This window comes from Mustela putorius, unplaced genomic scaffold (assembly GCF_011764305.1).
Source record: "Mustela putorius furo isolate JIRA1106 unplaced genomic scaffold, ASM1176430v1.1 tig00000551_pilon_pilon_pilon, whole genome shotgun sequence".
In the NCBI taxonomy this organism is placed as follows: domain Eukaryota; kingdom Metazoa; phylum Chordata; class Mammalia; order Carnivora; family Mustelidae; genus Mustela; species Mustela putorius.
The window spans coordinates 12,313,499-12,327,934 of NW_025421412.1; the positions used below are offsets into that span (position 1 = coordinate 12,313,499).

The 14,436-nt window shown below is 50.1% G+C and overlaps 1 protein-coding gene across 1 annotated transcript in view; it reads left to right on the forward strand.

Annotated features, from left to right (window-relative positions):
- Window positions 1-1,557: 1,557 nt before the first annotated feature.
- The window catches only part of STK24 (serine/threonine kinase 24), a 112,915-nt gene continuing 100,036 nt past the window's right edge, over window positions 1,558-14,436 (forward strand). Inside the window, exon 1 of the mRNA XM_004746116.3 lies at window positions 1,558-2,040. Coding sequence (XP_004746173.1) covers window positions 1,999-2,040 — 42 coding nt within the window. The 5' untranslated portion in view covers window positions 1,558-1,998. The remainder of the gene's footprint in view (window positions 2,041-14,436) is intronic.

Below are 14,436 nucleotides of genomic sequence, written 5' to 3' on the forward strand. Positions count from 1 at the left end.
TGTAGCTCTCCTTGCCCTGCATCTTTTTGTATCCATTTCTGGGCATGTCTTGGTTCTAACTTTAGGCCATGTTACTTAAGGAGACTTTCTGGGTGGAAGATTACAAACCTTTTAAAGATGCATCTCTTGCTTGTTTTGCTGGTTCTCTCTTTATGTTCCCATTTTTGAGTACATGAAACTTACACAGGATGGTGAACTCTCAGGTATCCGGGTTCATGCTTTTCTTAACTTTGTATTTGCCGCATTCTCTTCCCAGTCCTTGGGGGAGGCAGGAATTCCTGACTCAGTGATCCCATAAAGATAATCTGAAGGTATCCATCCTGGACTTTGAGGAAAAACATGCACGTTTCCAAAGGGAAAGTGAGGATTATTTTTAGCACCCCAGTCCTCCTCGGATCCAGCGCACCTCAGGGAGCAGCAATTCCCAGGATACCGCGACCCTTCGGAGTATGAACACCCCTTTCGTCGCTCGCTGGAGGACTTAGAGTTTCCTCCCAATTGTTTAGGATCTCCGGGGGACTCCCGGGCAGCACCAGTGACTGCCTGGTCCCCACAACCTGAGGTGCAGGACATCAGCTCGTGGCCGCCACTGTCCCCTTCAAGTAAAATACTTTCCGGAGCTTCTTTCCTCCGTTGTTGGAGAAGAGGTGACTAAAAAGTAGAGGCAGGACTGGTCCCCAGAGGGGACTTGGAACTTTTGCAGGCGGCCGAAAAGAGAGGCCGAGAGAGGGCCGGGGATACGTCTAGACACGGTTTCCTTCCATTGTCTTCTCTTCCTCCTTGCCCCCTCCATCCCCCCCGCCCCCATTTTTCCCTTTCTTCTGGGTGGACGCTGCCGCCTGGGTCTGGGGCCCGGAGATGGTGGGGTGCAGCCCCCTCACTTCTTCGTTAAGTTTCAGCCTTCAAGTGGGGCTGCTTTCAAGCAGCAGAAACACGGAGCTGAGCGTGAACAGCTCTCGACCTCTCCCCTCCCGGCTTCCTCCTCGGGTGGGTGGGAAACTTCACCCAGAAGCCGAAGAAGCTCCGCCCTGGTAGTCTGGAACTGGCCACGGACCGGGGACCCTCTGGGCCCTCTCCCTCCCGAGGTCCCCCTGCCCTAGCCTCTGCCCTCGGGGAGGTCGCCCGGAGCCCGTTTCCCTGGGGGCAGACGGAGCGGGGTGGGCTTGCGTGGACCAGGAAGAGGATGGCAGAGTTCAGACTTGGCGCTCCCCGCTCCCTCGCCGCCCGGCCCCGCTGCGCGCCGGACTCCGGCCGGGAGCGCGGGGGGAAGTGGGGGCGGCGAGGCTAAGCGGGGTGTTGGGCACGCTGCCAACCCCAGGTCCGACTCAGTCCCCTCCTCCCCTAGCCCGGCGCGGGGGCTGAGGCCCCCCCTCCCCGCACTCGTGCGCCGGCCGCCTCCCGGCTCCGCTCCGCCGGCTGGCAGCGGGAGGCGGCCCGCGGGAGGCGCTCGGACCCCCGCCAGGACCCCCGCCCGCCCGGCAGGCGGCGGCGCAGGCGGCTGCGGCCTAGGGCGCCCGGCGGCCGCGAGCCTCCTCCCCCTCCCGGAAGCGCGGGGCGGGGTCCCCGGCCGGGCCGCGGAGGCGGGCGCGGGGGCCGGGCCGGGGCGGGGCGCGCTGGGCTCTGCGCTCGCGGGCTCGGCGGGCTGTGCGCGCCCACTCCCGCTCCAGGCGGCCAGCGCGCGCGGGCCCAGGCCGCCCGGCTCCAGCCCAGCAGCAGCGGCGGCAGCTCGCGGCGAGTCCCCGCGCCACTCTCGCAGCCCCTCCCCGGCGCGGTGCATGGAGACGCGGCCCGCCGCCCGCCGCTGAGCCCGCCGCCCCGCCCGGGACCCGCCGGGGCTGGGGTGGCCTCAGACTCCGGCAGGCCCCCGCCGAAGCCGGACTCGGGCTTGGCCGGCCGCCCCCGCCGCCCCGGGGCTGCGCGCGGCCCGCGGGCCTCGTCGCCCGCGCGGATCGCCGCGGCCCGGCCGTCCCGTCCCAGGAAGTGGCCGTCCTGGCCGCCATGGCTCACTCCCCGGTGCAGTCGGGCCTGCCAGGCATGCAGGTAAGCAGGAGCCGGGCCGCGAGCGGAGGGAGGGGATGCGCGGCCCGGGGCGGAAGCGGGGAACTTGGCGGTGTAAACACGGCCCCCCCTCCACACGCTGCCCCTTCCGGGGTCGCGCCGGCCTCCAGCGCGGCACTCCAGCCCCCAGGGCGCCCCTGCCCCGCGCCGCGGCCCGGGGCTCGGGGACAGGGGGTGGGGGTGAGCGCAGGGATGAGGGGGTCCGCGGCCTGGAGGCGCCCTCGCGGGCCGGGGGCCGCGGGGGTCTGGCAGGGATGTGGGGGAGCCCTCTCCGCCGCCCTCTCCGCACTACGCCTTGCGAGCTGCAGGCCCGGCGCCCGCCGGGTCCCCGGGAGAAGTGATGGGGGGAAATGCCCTTGGAGGCCCCGACCCGGTCTTTAGGCCCTGCGTGCAGGCGGGGGGCGGCGGAGGCCCCGTTCCCCGCGAGCAGGAGTTAAAGTTGAGAGGCCGGAGGGGAGCCCCGGGCGCGCCCCGACTCGTCCTGGGCCGGGCCGGGCGGAGGAGGCAGGGCGGGGTGAGGGAAGGTGTAACCGCCAGCCCCCACTCCCGGCGCTTTTGCTCCGCGCCTTTCCTTCTGGTGCCAACTGAGGGGAAAGTGCGAGCGTGTAAACCTTCTGGAAGGAGGAATCAGGCGGACAGCATGTACTCCAGTGTCCCGAGCCGACGCTGACCCGCCCGATCTCGGGACACTGGGCTTTCACTTGGACACTTGATTGGATCCAGACGAGTTCCTTCCCCGTAAACCTCTCGGTGGATACTTTGTGGCATCTTGGCTTAACCAGTGATTTGGCGGAGGGGTGGGGGTGGGGGTTGTGTGTTGGGCTTGACTTTCAAATGTGCCTGCTAGCATTAGAGTCTTTTCGCCTTTGGGGACTGTTTTTAGTCCTTTGGAAAACAAAACTACTTGGCCCTGGTTAATTTGTCATATTTGCAAGCGCACAAATGGTGGCAAAATAGGAAATGGGACTGAAATCTCATGATACAGTGGGAGTATGTCTTTAAAGTTTTGTTCTCCCGGTTTAGTTGAGGGAGTGTACATAAAGAGCTTTAAAAAAACAACCACGGTATCCAAGTGGATTTATTTGTTATTTTACAGACATCCGCCGGCCCATTTTTTTCCGTCTTCCCTTGCTCTTTAGGGCTGAGAAGTGCAGTGTTTGGACCTGGCATCTTAAGGGCTGAGACTTGAATCTGACAGGTCTTCCCATGGCAGGTCGTATGGCCCACCCCACCCCCGCCTTTTGTTAACCATAAAAAGAAAGCTGGATTTCATTGTTCAGGTTTGAAATCTATAAAAATAGCAACACGAAAGCTACCAGAATTTTATCCTGAGGGTTTTTTTTTTTTTTTTAATAAAGGAATAACAGTCAAAGTTAGTATCTTGAGTGTACTTGAAGAAAACTGCCCTTGAATCTCATTTAAAGAGCTTTTAAACTCAACACTCATTTAAAACCTAAGCTTCTGCAGACTGTTAGGTAAAAATCAGATGTGGTTTCTTGGTATTAAAGTTCCTGCTTCGCTTTGGTTTGAATGGAGAGGCAGGAAGGCACGGTGAACTGGGTGAAAATGATTCCTGAGCCCTAGAGCAAGAAGAAGCTCTTGAGTTGAACAACTTTTCTTTTCTTTTCTTTTTTTATCAGTTATTTCCTTTAGACTGACGTCTGCCGTGTTAATCAGGTTGTAATCTAGTACGGATGCCTCACTTAAAGTTTACAGTGGAGGTGTAAGGCCTTTGTGGAAAGTGAATCAGTTTGAGGCGGTACTTAAAGCCCTGTTGGTTGGTGCCCTGAAGAAGGTATCAGGTGGTCTCCAGGTGGTGGTGTCTGTTCTCAACGTTGTCTGTTGTCTTTTTTTTTTCCGCCCTCAAGTGGATAGGCGAAATCTTGGAAAGAGGATGTAAATTTCCATTTCAAGGGAACTGTTTTTGTTTGGTTGAGACCTCCAGATTTTCAGCTGTCATAGGTTGGGGGCAGGGAGCTGTAAAAGGTGGCTTTCAGCACTCCTGTCTTTAAGTCCACGTACAAACTGTAATTGTGTTTAGTGTGCCATTTGGGGAAGAACATTCCTTTCCTCTCCCTTCTCCCAAGAAGAAAAACAACAGGCGCATTTATTTTTCTCCTTTGAATTAGCAGTTGTTACCAGCCCAGGAGGCTTTCCTCAAAGTTATGGGTTAAATTAAATGGAAGTCACACCTGCTTTTGACTGTTCTCTAGAATAAGATAAGAGACACTGCTAACCCTTCTGTGTCTGGTCCCGATACTTCCAATCACCCCGCCCCCTTTTTTTGTTCCCCTCTCATCTTCTGAACAGGGCTTATAAGGAGTTGGGGTAAAAATTTCAGAAAGACAGCAGAGTGAATTTAGGTGGCCTGAATTTAAGTATCAGAGATACTTAAGTAAGCCTGAAAGGACATTTTCATATAAACACCATTTTTTCGTTGTCTCGCAAATCATTTTTATGCCTCTAGATTTTTATTGGTGCCTCTGGAGGTAGGGGTGTTATTTATTCTGTCTTCTGGATGTGAAAGCCAACAGAGACTAATTGAACTGACCAAGGAGAGGGAGTATATGAGCTGGGAAGTGTGTGATTTGAAACCAGAACTTTTCCTGTCTCCCAGACTGTGTTTCTGCTCATCATGGTGTACTGCTGCTTTATTATAATTTTTGCAAACATTAAAGGCTTTTTAAATTACACTTTGGGGGGCGCCTGGGTGGCTCAGTGGGTTAAGCTGCTGCCTTCAGCTCAGGTCATGATCTCAGGGTCCTGGGATCGAGTCCCGCATCGGGCTCTCTGCTTAGCAGGGAGCCTGCTTCCCTCTGTCTCTCTCTGCCTGCCTCTCTGTGTACTGTGATCTCTCTCTGTCAAATAAATAAATAAAATCTTAAAAAAAAAAATTCCACTTTGGGTTTGCTGAAGAACTATGCTAAATGAGGAATACAAGATTGTATTTTATTTGGCCAGGAACTATTATTGAACATTTATATGCCAGGTCCTAGGTAAGGGGTAGAGGACTGTACATCTGAATGAGTTAATATTTGTAATAAATGTGTAATGAAGGTTGCCAGGGGCCTTTTTTACCTCCCACATCTCAGTTTCCTATTAACATAGGGGAGAAAATAAAAAATCATGAACTGAATGTAGTAACTACAAATAGACTTACAGAAATTAGGTTGATTTGGGGATGTATGTACTCCGTGTCCTTGAACATTTGTTGTTTCAATCAGTTTAATTCAGATTTGAAGAAAAGCTTCAGTTGTCAGTGGGAACACTAGCCAGCTTTTAGTTTGCTTAAGTTGTAATTTAAGAAGAATTAGGTTTTGGTTTATAAGTTTCTCTTGCAGATTTTTATTGGTCATATCTCAGCTTCCAAGCTTTTTGGTTTGTGACCCGCGTAAGAAGTACATTTTACATCAAGATCTGAAACAGAAGTTTTAAGAGACAGCCCTGACCCTCACTACTTGTGATGTCCTGCTTTTGTGTGATGTCTTTTATTTAAAAAGAAAGAGAGAAAGAAAGAAAGAAAAGCTGGTTGCAGCATTAAATTGATTTCACAGCTGACTGGTTTGACCCAAGTCCGAAAAATACTGAGTTTGGTATGTCCCATGTGCAGGACAGCTGAGTTACTTAGCATGTTTTGAGGATGTCGTTAATTTACTATATTACCCGATTTGAAAAGTACAAGAGGGTTTAGAGGAGTAGCTGGGAAACTTAGTTTCTACTTGGTAAGCCATCCTGTCCCCCTCTCTTCCTCTCTATTGTTCTCCTTGATTGGAAAGACTAACCTTGGCTGAGAATGTCCCTTTAAGTGGGGATTTCGAGAGGAGCGTTGAACAGCCTGGTTTGGACATGTTGGGAACTTTCCTCAAGTGCTCTTGCTTGCCCTGGGGACACCTGTGTACCCTTAAAAATACGGGAAATGAAGGAAAACAGAAGGACAGCTGCATTTAATTGTGGCTTCAGTGCTCTCGGATTTTTTTCCCCTTGTTTGTGTCGCATTGCCATCGTTTTTTTTACTGTTTCCATGGAAGAGGCCTCTCCATGTTCAGCCTGTTGCCATCTGCGCCCTGGGGAAAGGTTGGCATGTTACGGGGTGTGGACATTCCCGGGATTTGTGAGATTGAGGTTCTGAAGGCACCTTGAGCGAAATGCTTTAGTGTGGAATGGGGTCTAGGGTCCGATGTTGGACGAGATGGGGAGCCTCTGTGGTTGCGGTGCCAGGACCTATGAGGAGTGGGTGGGGACCTCGGCGGGCCACGTGCTCAGGAAGTCAGCTGCCCAGCGAGGGCTGTGATCTGGGCGGTCCCAGGGGTTGGAAAGCAGGTTCACGGGGACACAGAGGTTGGAAAGCAGGGGTTGGAAAGCAGGTTCATGGAGACTAGCCTGGACCCCAGAGCGGGGGCTGGGGAAGGGGGCCTGCGCTCCGGCTGGGGTAGGGAAGCACTGAGTGTCAGGAGCTTTAGGAGTCCTGCTTGGCTGCTGGAGGTGGAAGTAGGATCCTGGGGCTGGCTGGCTGCCACTTGGAAGGCGGTGAGAGGAACCCCAGGCTGGTGAGAGTCGGGACAGACAAAACTGAGTGGTTGGAGGTTCAGGTGTCAGCAGGATAGCCAAGGTGGACTTTCTTCTTTTTCAAGATTTTTTATTTTCAAGTGATCTCCACCCTACATGGAGCTCCGAGACCCACTCACAGCCCTGAGATCAAGAGTTCATGCTCCGCCGACTGAGCCAAGCCAGAGGCCTGCCCCTCAGGGTGGAGATTTTAGCAGATTGACTTCAAACCTTGGTAATTTTGAACTCTCAGTGAACATTGAACACTTTTTTCTTTTTTTTTTTTTTAATACGATCTCCCATCTCCCCAGCTTTTGATGCTTTTTTGCTGTTCTATGCTAAGAGTAATAAGGAAAGTAAAGGCACAGTTTTCTGTTACTGTTAGTTGCCTAAGATTGTTTTTTTTTTTTTTTAAATTTTTTATTTGACAGGCTAAATATGTTTTCTTAAATACCCGTTTAAATATAACTTGAAGGAGTATAGGACATTTTGGTTGTAATCCAGCTATGGGAACGGTCCTGGTAGGATTTCACATAGAACCAAATGACCTTCAAGTCGAAATTGGTCAGGTTAGATTTTTCTAGGCTGCCGACATAGCACGGTGTCCCCTCAGGGTCGTTACGGGCAAGTGGCAGCCATCCTTGCTTTCTCGTTCCTGCGTGTGATGCAACTTCACGTTCCTCTTCCCGCTGTTTTCATGCGCAGAGCAGAGCTCGCCCACTTCGTGCCCGTGGAAGGGTATTTCTAGGACCTTGATGAAAGACGTGGTGTGAGGAGTCACTGAAGAAATGAGCCTGTTGGCAGCTGCTGCTTCTTCCTAGAGTCTTTTTTAAGGCAGCTGAGGCCAGGGTCAAGGAGTCAGAGGATCTCTGGAGAAACATGCCACTTGGCACTGCGTTGGGAGCCATCTCCCAGTGATTCAGAGTTGCCTGCTTGGGAATTCCGTACCTGCAGGAAATGGGCCACACTGAGCCAGCCCTTCTGTGGCTTCTTTTTTATGCTTCAGCTCAGCATTGTTATCGTTCAGGGAACCTTGGAACCTTGTAGCAGCAGGGAGTGCAGGAAATAGAGGTTGCACTGTTATCCCTGTGTGTCTGTTTAGGGTCATCTGGTGTCCTTGGACCAGTCATTTCCCATAATTCACATTTTTGCAGTACAGTATGTTTTAAAAAAACTCCTAGGGCCCAGTGCTTTGGGGAAAAGAAAAAAAAAATCATGGCTAACATAACACCTGGCTGTGGAGTTGAGTATGGAGTTTTCCTTTTTTTAAAAATTTTATTTATTTGACAGAGATGCAGCAAGAGAGGGAACACGAGCAGGGGAAGTGGGAAAGGGAGAAGCAGGCTTCCCGCCGAGCAGGGAGCCCTATGTAGGACTCGATCTCAGGACCCTGGGATCATGAACCTGACCCGAAGGCAGGTGCTTCCCGACGGCGTCTAGGTCGCTCAGTGGTTAGAGTATGGAGTTTTCTAAACCCAAATGGCTCCTTGATTTCCAAGGTTCAGATTAAAAAAAAAAAAAAAAAGTATCTTTGCTTGCTACAAGATATACAAACACCCCAGATTGTGGATTACAAAGGCACTGTATGTGCATACCCCTGGGGACAGCATTGTTGACTTTAGAGACCTTCCATTATGTTTTCTTGAGGGTTGTTAGGTTTTCTTGAGGGTCAGGGTCAGTACAGGGAACCTTATCTGAGCAGCGCCTGCTGGTATCTGAATAAATCGTGGGAACATTCTGAGTTTTCTGTTAATGCTTACGAAATATGTAGCGGGTGTTTATCTTCCTATTATTTTAAGCCTCTTCCTATTTTTAAAAAGATTTTTTAAAAGGCCCTGAGACTTGAAACGACCATATAGGTCCAGATTCTTTGTTTTAATTATTTAGGATTTTTGCTTAGTTTTTATTTAAAAGGTTGAGCATAAAGAGACATACGGCCGAATCAGGTTTGTTCAGAAGGAGAGCCGTGACTGGCCCCTTGCCTCCCTCGTCCTCCTCCCCAAAGGCAGCCCCCTTGATCTCTGTTAGCTAATTGTTGTTATTTCTACTTTATTTATATAGAACATTTAAAAAATTGCTGCTGCTTTTTTCCTAGTTTAGGGCGGGGTCTGTGTGTGGACTTCGGACTCTGAAGAAGAGGCTTTGGTTCTTGGCTGTCTCAGGCACAGGTCCCTCTCTTCCCTCTCCCCGGCATAGTCTCCTTCTGACTTTGGTGACGTGCTAGCCCAGCCCTTTAGCAAACCGGGATAACTTTTCAAATCTTCACTGAAATTTTTTTTTAAAATAATGTAATTGCCTTAGTTTGGGCTGCTGTGACAACGTCCCGTACAGAGACTGGGTAGCTTAAACACCAAATGTTGATTCCTCATAGTTCTGGAGCCTGGTGAGATCGAGGCTCTGGAAGATTCTCTGTCTGCTGAGGGTAGCTCTTCCCGGGTCATGGACGGTCTGTTCCATGGCAGAGGGGTGTGGGAGCCCTCTACGCTCTCTAAGGACACTTGTCCCAATCCCAAGGGCTCCACTTTCATGATCTAATCACAGGCCCCACCTCCCAATACCAATCCCAGAGGGGACTGGGTTAAAGGTGGGAATTTGGGGAGGACACAAGACATTCAGTCTGTGGCAGTATTTATAACTTACTCAGCCAAAGCTTGCAGAAGTTACTGAAATGTTTTCCGAAGTTTAGGTCAAGCAGACAGGTGTCTGGAGACATCTTGCTGTGAGCCTTCTGAGCCGCTCCCGAGTGGACTGGTGGTCGTCTGCCCTTAGCGCTCTGCTCACGGCCTCTGTCACCTTTTGCCCTCAAACGTGGGACTCCTCGTGCTGCCCTGGACCACCTCTTTTTCTGTGTCTCCTGTCACTGTCTGTCTGGGTTTACACTGTTGTGTTGGCGAAGTGTATCTTGCAGTGCCTTCCTGTGAATAAGGTACATAGGAGATAGGTTCTTTGAGGTCATGAACATTTCTTTTCCTCTCAATTAATGTTTTGGCATGGGATATAGTTACAGGGTGGAAACTATTTTCCTCCAGGATTTTGAAGGCATTTCTCAGTGTTTGAGGCTTCATTGTCGCCGGTCAAGTCTGCAGTGCCACACCAGCACTGGATTCTGTGTGTGTGAGTTCTTTTGTTCTTCCTGAGCCTAATAGGATCTGAATTTTTTCTTCCTGAGCTCGGTTTTCACAATAACTTGTCATGATGCAGGTCTTTTTTTTGTGACCGATACTCAGGAAGCCCTTATCATTGGGCAGCTCAGGTCTTTTCTGTGGTCTCCCTCTCTTAAATTATTATTTGGATGTTGGACCTTCCATTGAGGACGGGTCCTCAAAGAGTTTTATCCTTTTAAACCTGTTTGCTCTCTCTTTGTCTCGCTTACTTGGCTTTCTGGAAGACTGTCTCAGTTTTTTCTTCTAACTCTTCTAATGAGTGTTTCTGCTCTAATTTTTTAAATTCTAAGAGGTCTTTTTGGTTCTCTGAATGTTCTTTCATTATTTCAGTTGAAATATTTGCTCTTATCTCCCTGGGTATGTTAATTGCAGTTATGTTTCCTTCCTCCAGAATAGATTCTCTTCCTCCAAGGCCCTTGGTCCCCTCTTGTTGGTCATGGTCTTTATTTCTAATGCTAGAGGCCACCCTTGAATGTCCACTCCTCTTTAAGAGTGGGGGACAACCATGCTGGTTGGAAATCTGAGCCCTTGACTGGAGCTTTGTAAACCTCAGTGATGCCGGGTGCTTCTGCCAGATGGCAGAGGTGACGAATGGCTGATGTCTGTTTCTTTCAGCCTTTTATACATTTCCCCTTCCTGGAGAAGCTTCTGACCTGCTCTGGTCTGGACCCCTTCTTGTCCACAGCTGGTGCTCCCCCTGCTGCTCCCCCTGCTGCTCCCTCCTCCCATCTGAGACCTGAAGCCTGATGTGCGCCAGGCGCTGGAGGTTGGGGGAGGACTGAGTGTGGGTGCTCCGTCTTGTGGAGCTGCGCTCCCGTTATTTAACTCCCGCCTCTGTCCTCCTCCAGGAGCCCTCGGCTTCCTTTCTAGGAACTGTGATTTCAGTAGTTGCCCTGATTGGGAAGGCTGTGAGCGGGGAAGGCCACTGGGGGGTCTAACCACTTGGTTAATTGACTTTCCATCCTTATTTTAGATGCTGCCGGTTCCTGAATTCTGCGGATTCAGGCTGCAAATGGGCTTGGCTGGCGGCGCTCTCTCCATCTCCAGTTTCGCCTGTCCTTCCCCTCCCTCCTCTGAGTTTCTTCCCACTCCTGGAATTTCATTGCTTTTGGTCTTTTCTCCCCTCCTGGCAGGCAGAGGTTTAACCTTAGAGAACCTCCCTTTGTTCTGGTTTGTTGGGATTTCAGGATTGTTCAGAGTAGGTTACGCTCAGCTTTCTGCCTGGATGCCCCTCCTTCAGCTGGTACAGAATAGAATGAGTGCACTTTGAATTCCAAAGTCAGGTCTTCTCCAGGTGCCCGAGCCCGGTGAAGGGCTCCTCAGGCCCTCGTTCCCTTCAGGAGATGGTGCCTTCTCTTTTCTCTCTGTTAGTCGACGACCATATAAATCCATGCCTGTTTTTTACATATCTCTATCAGTGACCTCCACTTTTGTAACTTGAGCTGAGAACCTGTTTTTCTCTATTCTGTGTCTCATTTGCTAGTCTCAAGGTCATGTGGGCACAGAACCATTTCTTGAAGCCTCATAGTATCTCTTTGGAGAAACATCTTCTTCAGTTGATGTGTGTTTTGGGGGCTCAGCCCTGGCTTGGAATGGACTGTGTGCTTCTGGAGGTGGGGAGCCTGGAGCAGCTCCCCTGGCCACTGGCTCCGTGGTGGTCAGTGCGGGACCCGGGCGCAGGTGCATAGCAGCTGTCTGATAGCCCGACACGGTGTTCAGGAGGACACGTGGCGGAGCCAGTTGGCCGTGTGTCAGGGGGTTCCATGCTGTGGACGGAGGCCCGTGGCGTGGGGGTCTCTGCAGGTTCCATGCCGTGCACAGCCTTGTGCGCAGCCTCAGCATTTATGAGCCCTCAGCTCAGGTGTGTATCTAAGCAGGTAAGGTTGCTCTTGTGGGATAGGACCTTAAACTGATTTCCTACTTAGGAGCAAAGTATTTTTGGGGGGGTGGGTAGAAACTTATAGTAATAAATCATTGAGTGAAAGTGAAAGATCATCCTGAATTTGGGGGACAAGGTGGTGGTTAGCAGTTATTTTCGGTACCATTTCATAGGATAACTTTGAAGTTCCGTGCAGTGTGGTTACAGTTGCTAAATTGCTACCTGAACTCCGGGTAAACTGAGAGCCAGCTGGGGAAAGGCATTGTTTGAACATTCTGGGAGTTTCCTTGTGTTTGATGCACCTTCGTTGTGCCCAATGTTTCTCGAGAGGTATTTTGAAAAGAGAAGAATTATGTTGAGTACAAAGAGTTACTCAGTTCCTTAGCGGTTCCTTGTGGTAGGCGGGTTTTCTTTTTCCTTCTGCTCCTCTGCATTACCAGAATAGATAAGTGGGAGAAGTAAAGGTGCCTTTTGCTTTGCTGAGTTGAGAAAATAAATATTTGTTGCTTGTAGTGGAGGGAAGCCTTGAAGGAGTAGGACAAACTTTTATTACCTTCTTCCCAAGGGGAGGGTGCTGGTGGGCTGCTTCTGCCCTTGGGCAGTCCTTGAGGCTTCTGCCCAGGTGGAGGGGCTCTTATACCCATTTTACAGGTGGGAAAACAGAGGCTTAGGAAGTTTAACCAAGGCCCCTCAGCTAGAAAACAGCCCTATTGGGGCGAGAGCTCTGACATCGGATGCCAGCATTGGCGGTGCTCTCCCTCACACCAGAATGCCTCCCACCGAGCCTTTCAGGTCCTGCCCTTGCCCCGTCCTGCCACATGGGATCCTGTGTCCCTAAGGGTCACAGTGTGCTTCCAGCCTCTGTGAAACCAGCCCAGTAGGAGATGGTATTTTGGGCACCTGTATTACCCCCCCCCCCTTTTTTTTTTACTTTTAAATATTTTGTTCCTGCTCTGGTATTATTTTTAAGTGGCTTCCCAAAATGTGTGATTGTGCCTGTGGGGGTGGTGACTTGGACATTAAGGTGTTTTCCCCATTTCTGGTCCCCAGTCCCTCTACTGAGCCCTTGGCCCTCCCCTCCAGTGGGATTGGGGCCTTTGGGGGCCTCTTACTGCCTTTCTGTTGTTGCCAGAATAGCTGAAGAAGGTACCCATAGTCAGACCAGTGGTTTCGAAGTTTTAGCATTTTTTCTCATCACCTGGAGGGCTTCATGAACTGTAGACTGCTAGGCTGTCGGTCTGGGACGAACACTAACAAGTTCTCCAGCTGTGTGTCTGTCTCAGGGACCACAGTTTGAAAACCATTAAACTGGAGAATTAAAAATCCTTAAATCCCTGTTGCTGGCCACTGTGGGACACTCCAGCGATGCCCCATTTGAAATCTCAGTTGAAAATCAGTGCTTGGGGTGTGCGGCGGGCTCCGTCAGTAGAGCCTGCAGCTCTTTTTAGGGGTTTCACCACTTCGGATTTTCATTTTTTCTTATTGATTTATAACGTAAACTCAAGTTGGTTAACATACAGTGCGGCGTTGTTTTCAGGAGTAGAATTTAGTGACTCATCGGCGTGTGTAACACCGAGTGCTCGTTTGGTCACGCGCCCTCCGTACCGCCCGTTTAGCTCGTCTCCCCTCCCACCCCCCTGCAGCGACCCTCAGCTTGTTCCCTGTACTTAAGAGTCTCTTATGGTTTGCCTCCCTCTGTTTTTATCTTATTTTAGTTTTCCTTCCCTTCTCTACGTTCGTATGTTTTGTTTCTTAAGTTCCACATGTGAGTTTTCACTCGGACAGTGTTTGTCTTTCTCTGACTGACTTCCCTTAACATAATACCCTCTAGTTCCCTCTGTGTTGTTGCAGATGCAAGCGTTCATTCTTTTTGACCCCTGAGTAATATTCCATTGTGTTTACACGCCACATCTTCTTTATCCATTCATCAGTTGGTGGACGTTCGGGCTCTTTCCATGATTTGTCTGTTGTTGACAGTGAGAGCTTGCAACTCTTGATCTTGGGATCATGAGTTTGAGCCTCACATTGGGTGTAGAGGAGGCTTAAAAAGGAAATCTTTAAAAAAAAAAAAAGACAATTCTTGAGACTTATGACTTACATTTCAGAAGACTGACTTTGGAACCATGGGTATAACTGGGAATTGGGAATTGACTGGGCTTCTGTGAGACTTGTTAGAGCCTTAACTGTTTTAGCAGGTATCATAAACCTGTTGGGAAATAAAGGAAGATCTGTGTTCTGTATCTTTGTGACATCAGAACCTTACTTTGTAAGGACTGCATCCCTTAGAATTAGCATTCCACTGTTCTTTTGGAAAACACCAAACCACAACAGAAGTCTTGACGTGATCATTTTCCTAGGGTTGTGAGGAGGACTTAATCGTCCCAACTCAAGCCTTTGGTTGCTTGTGACCAGATAGCTTGTACTGCTTTTCAGTCCTTCTCGCTGGTCAGCTCTCCGCTCCTCCTGCCTCTGGGAACCTGCTCATCTGACAGGATATCCCTTGCTGGGAGGGGGGCTAGCTAGGAAATGAATGGGTTCTCTTTGGGCAAAATTGATTTTCTTTTCTTGCACTTGTTCTGTTTGACACTGAAGATATACATATATGTGTGACTGGGAAAAATATTCCAGGCCAGTAGACTTTGTTATATTTGGGATCTCAGAGGTTTTATGCTTTTATGTATAAATAGTTGATTTGATTTTAATTTGAAAAATAATCTGTATTTCTATATTAGCAGTCTTTTATTAGAGTTTACTGCGATTAGCTAAACTTCAGCCTTATCTGACTTGCTT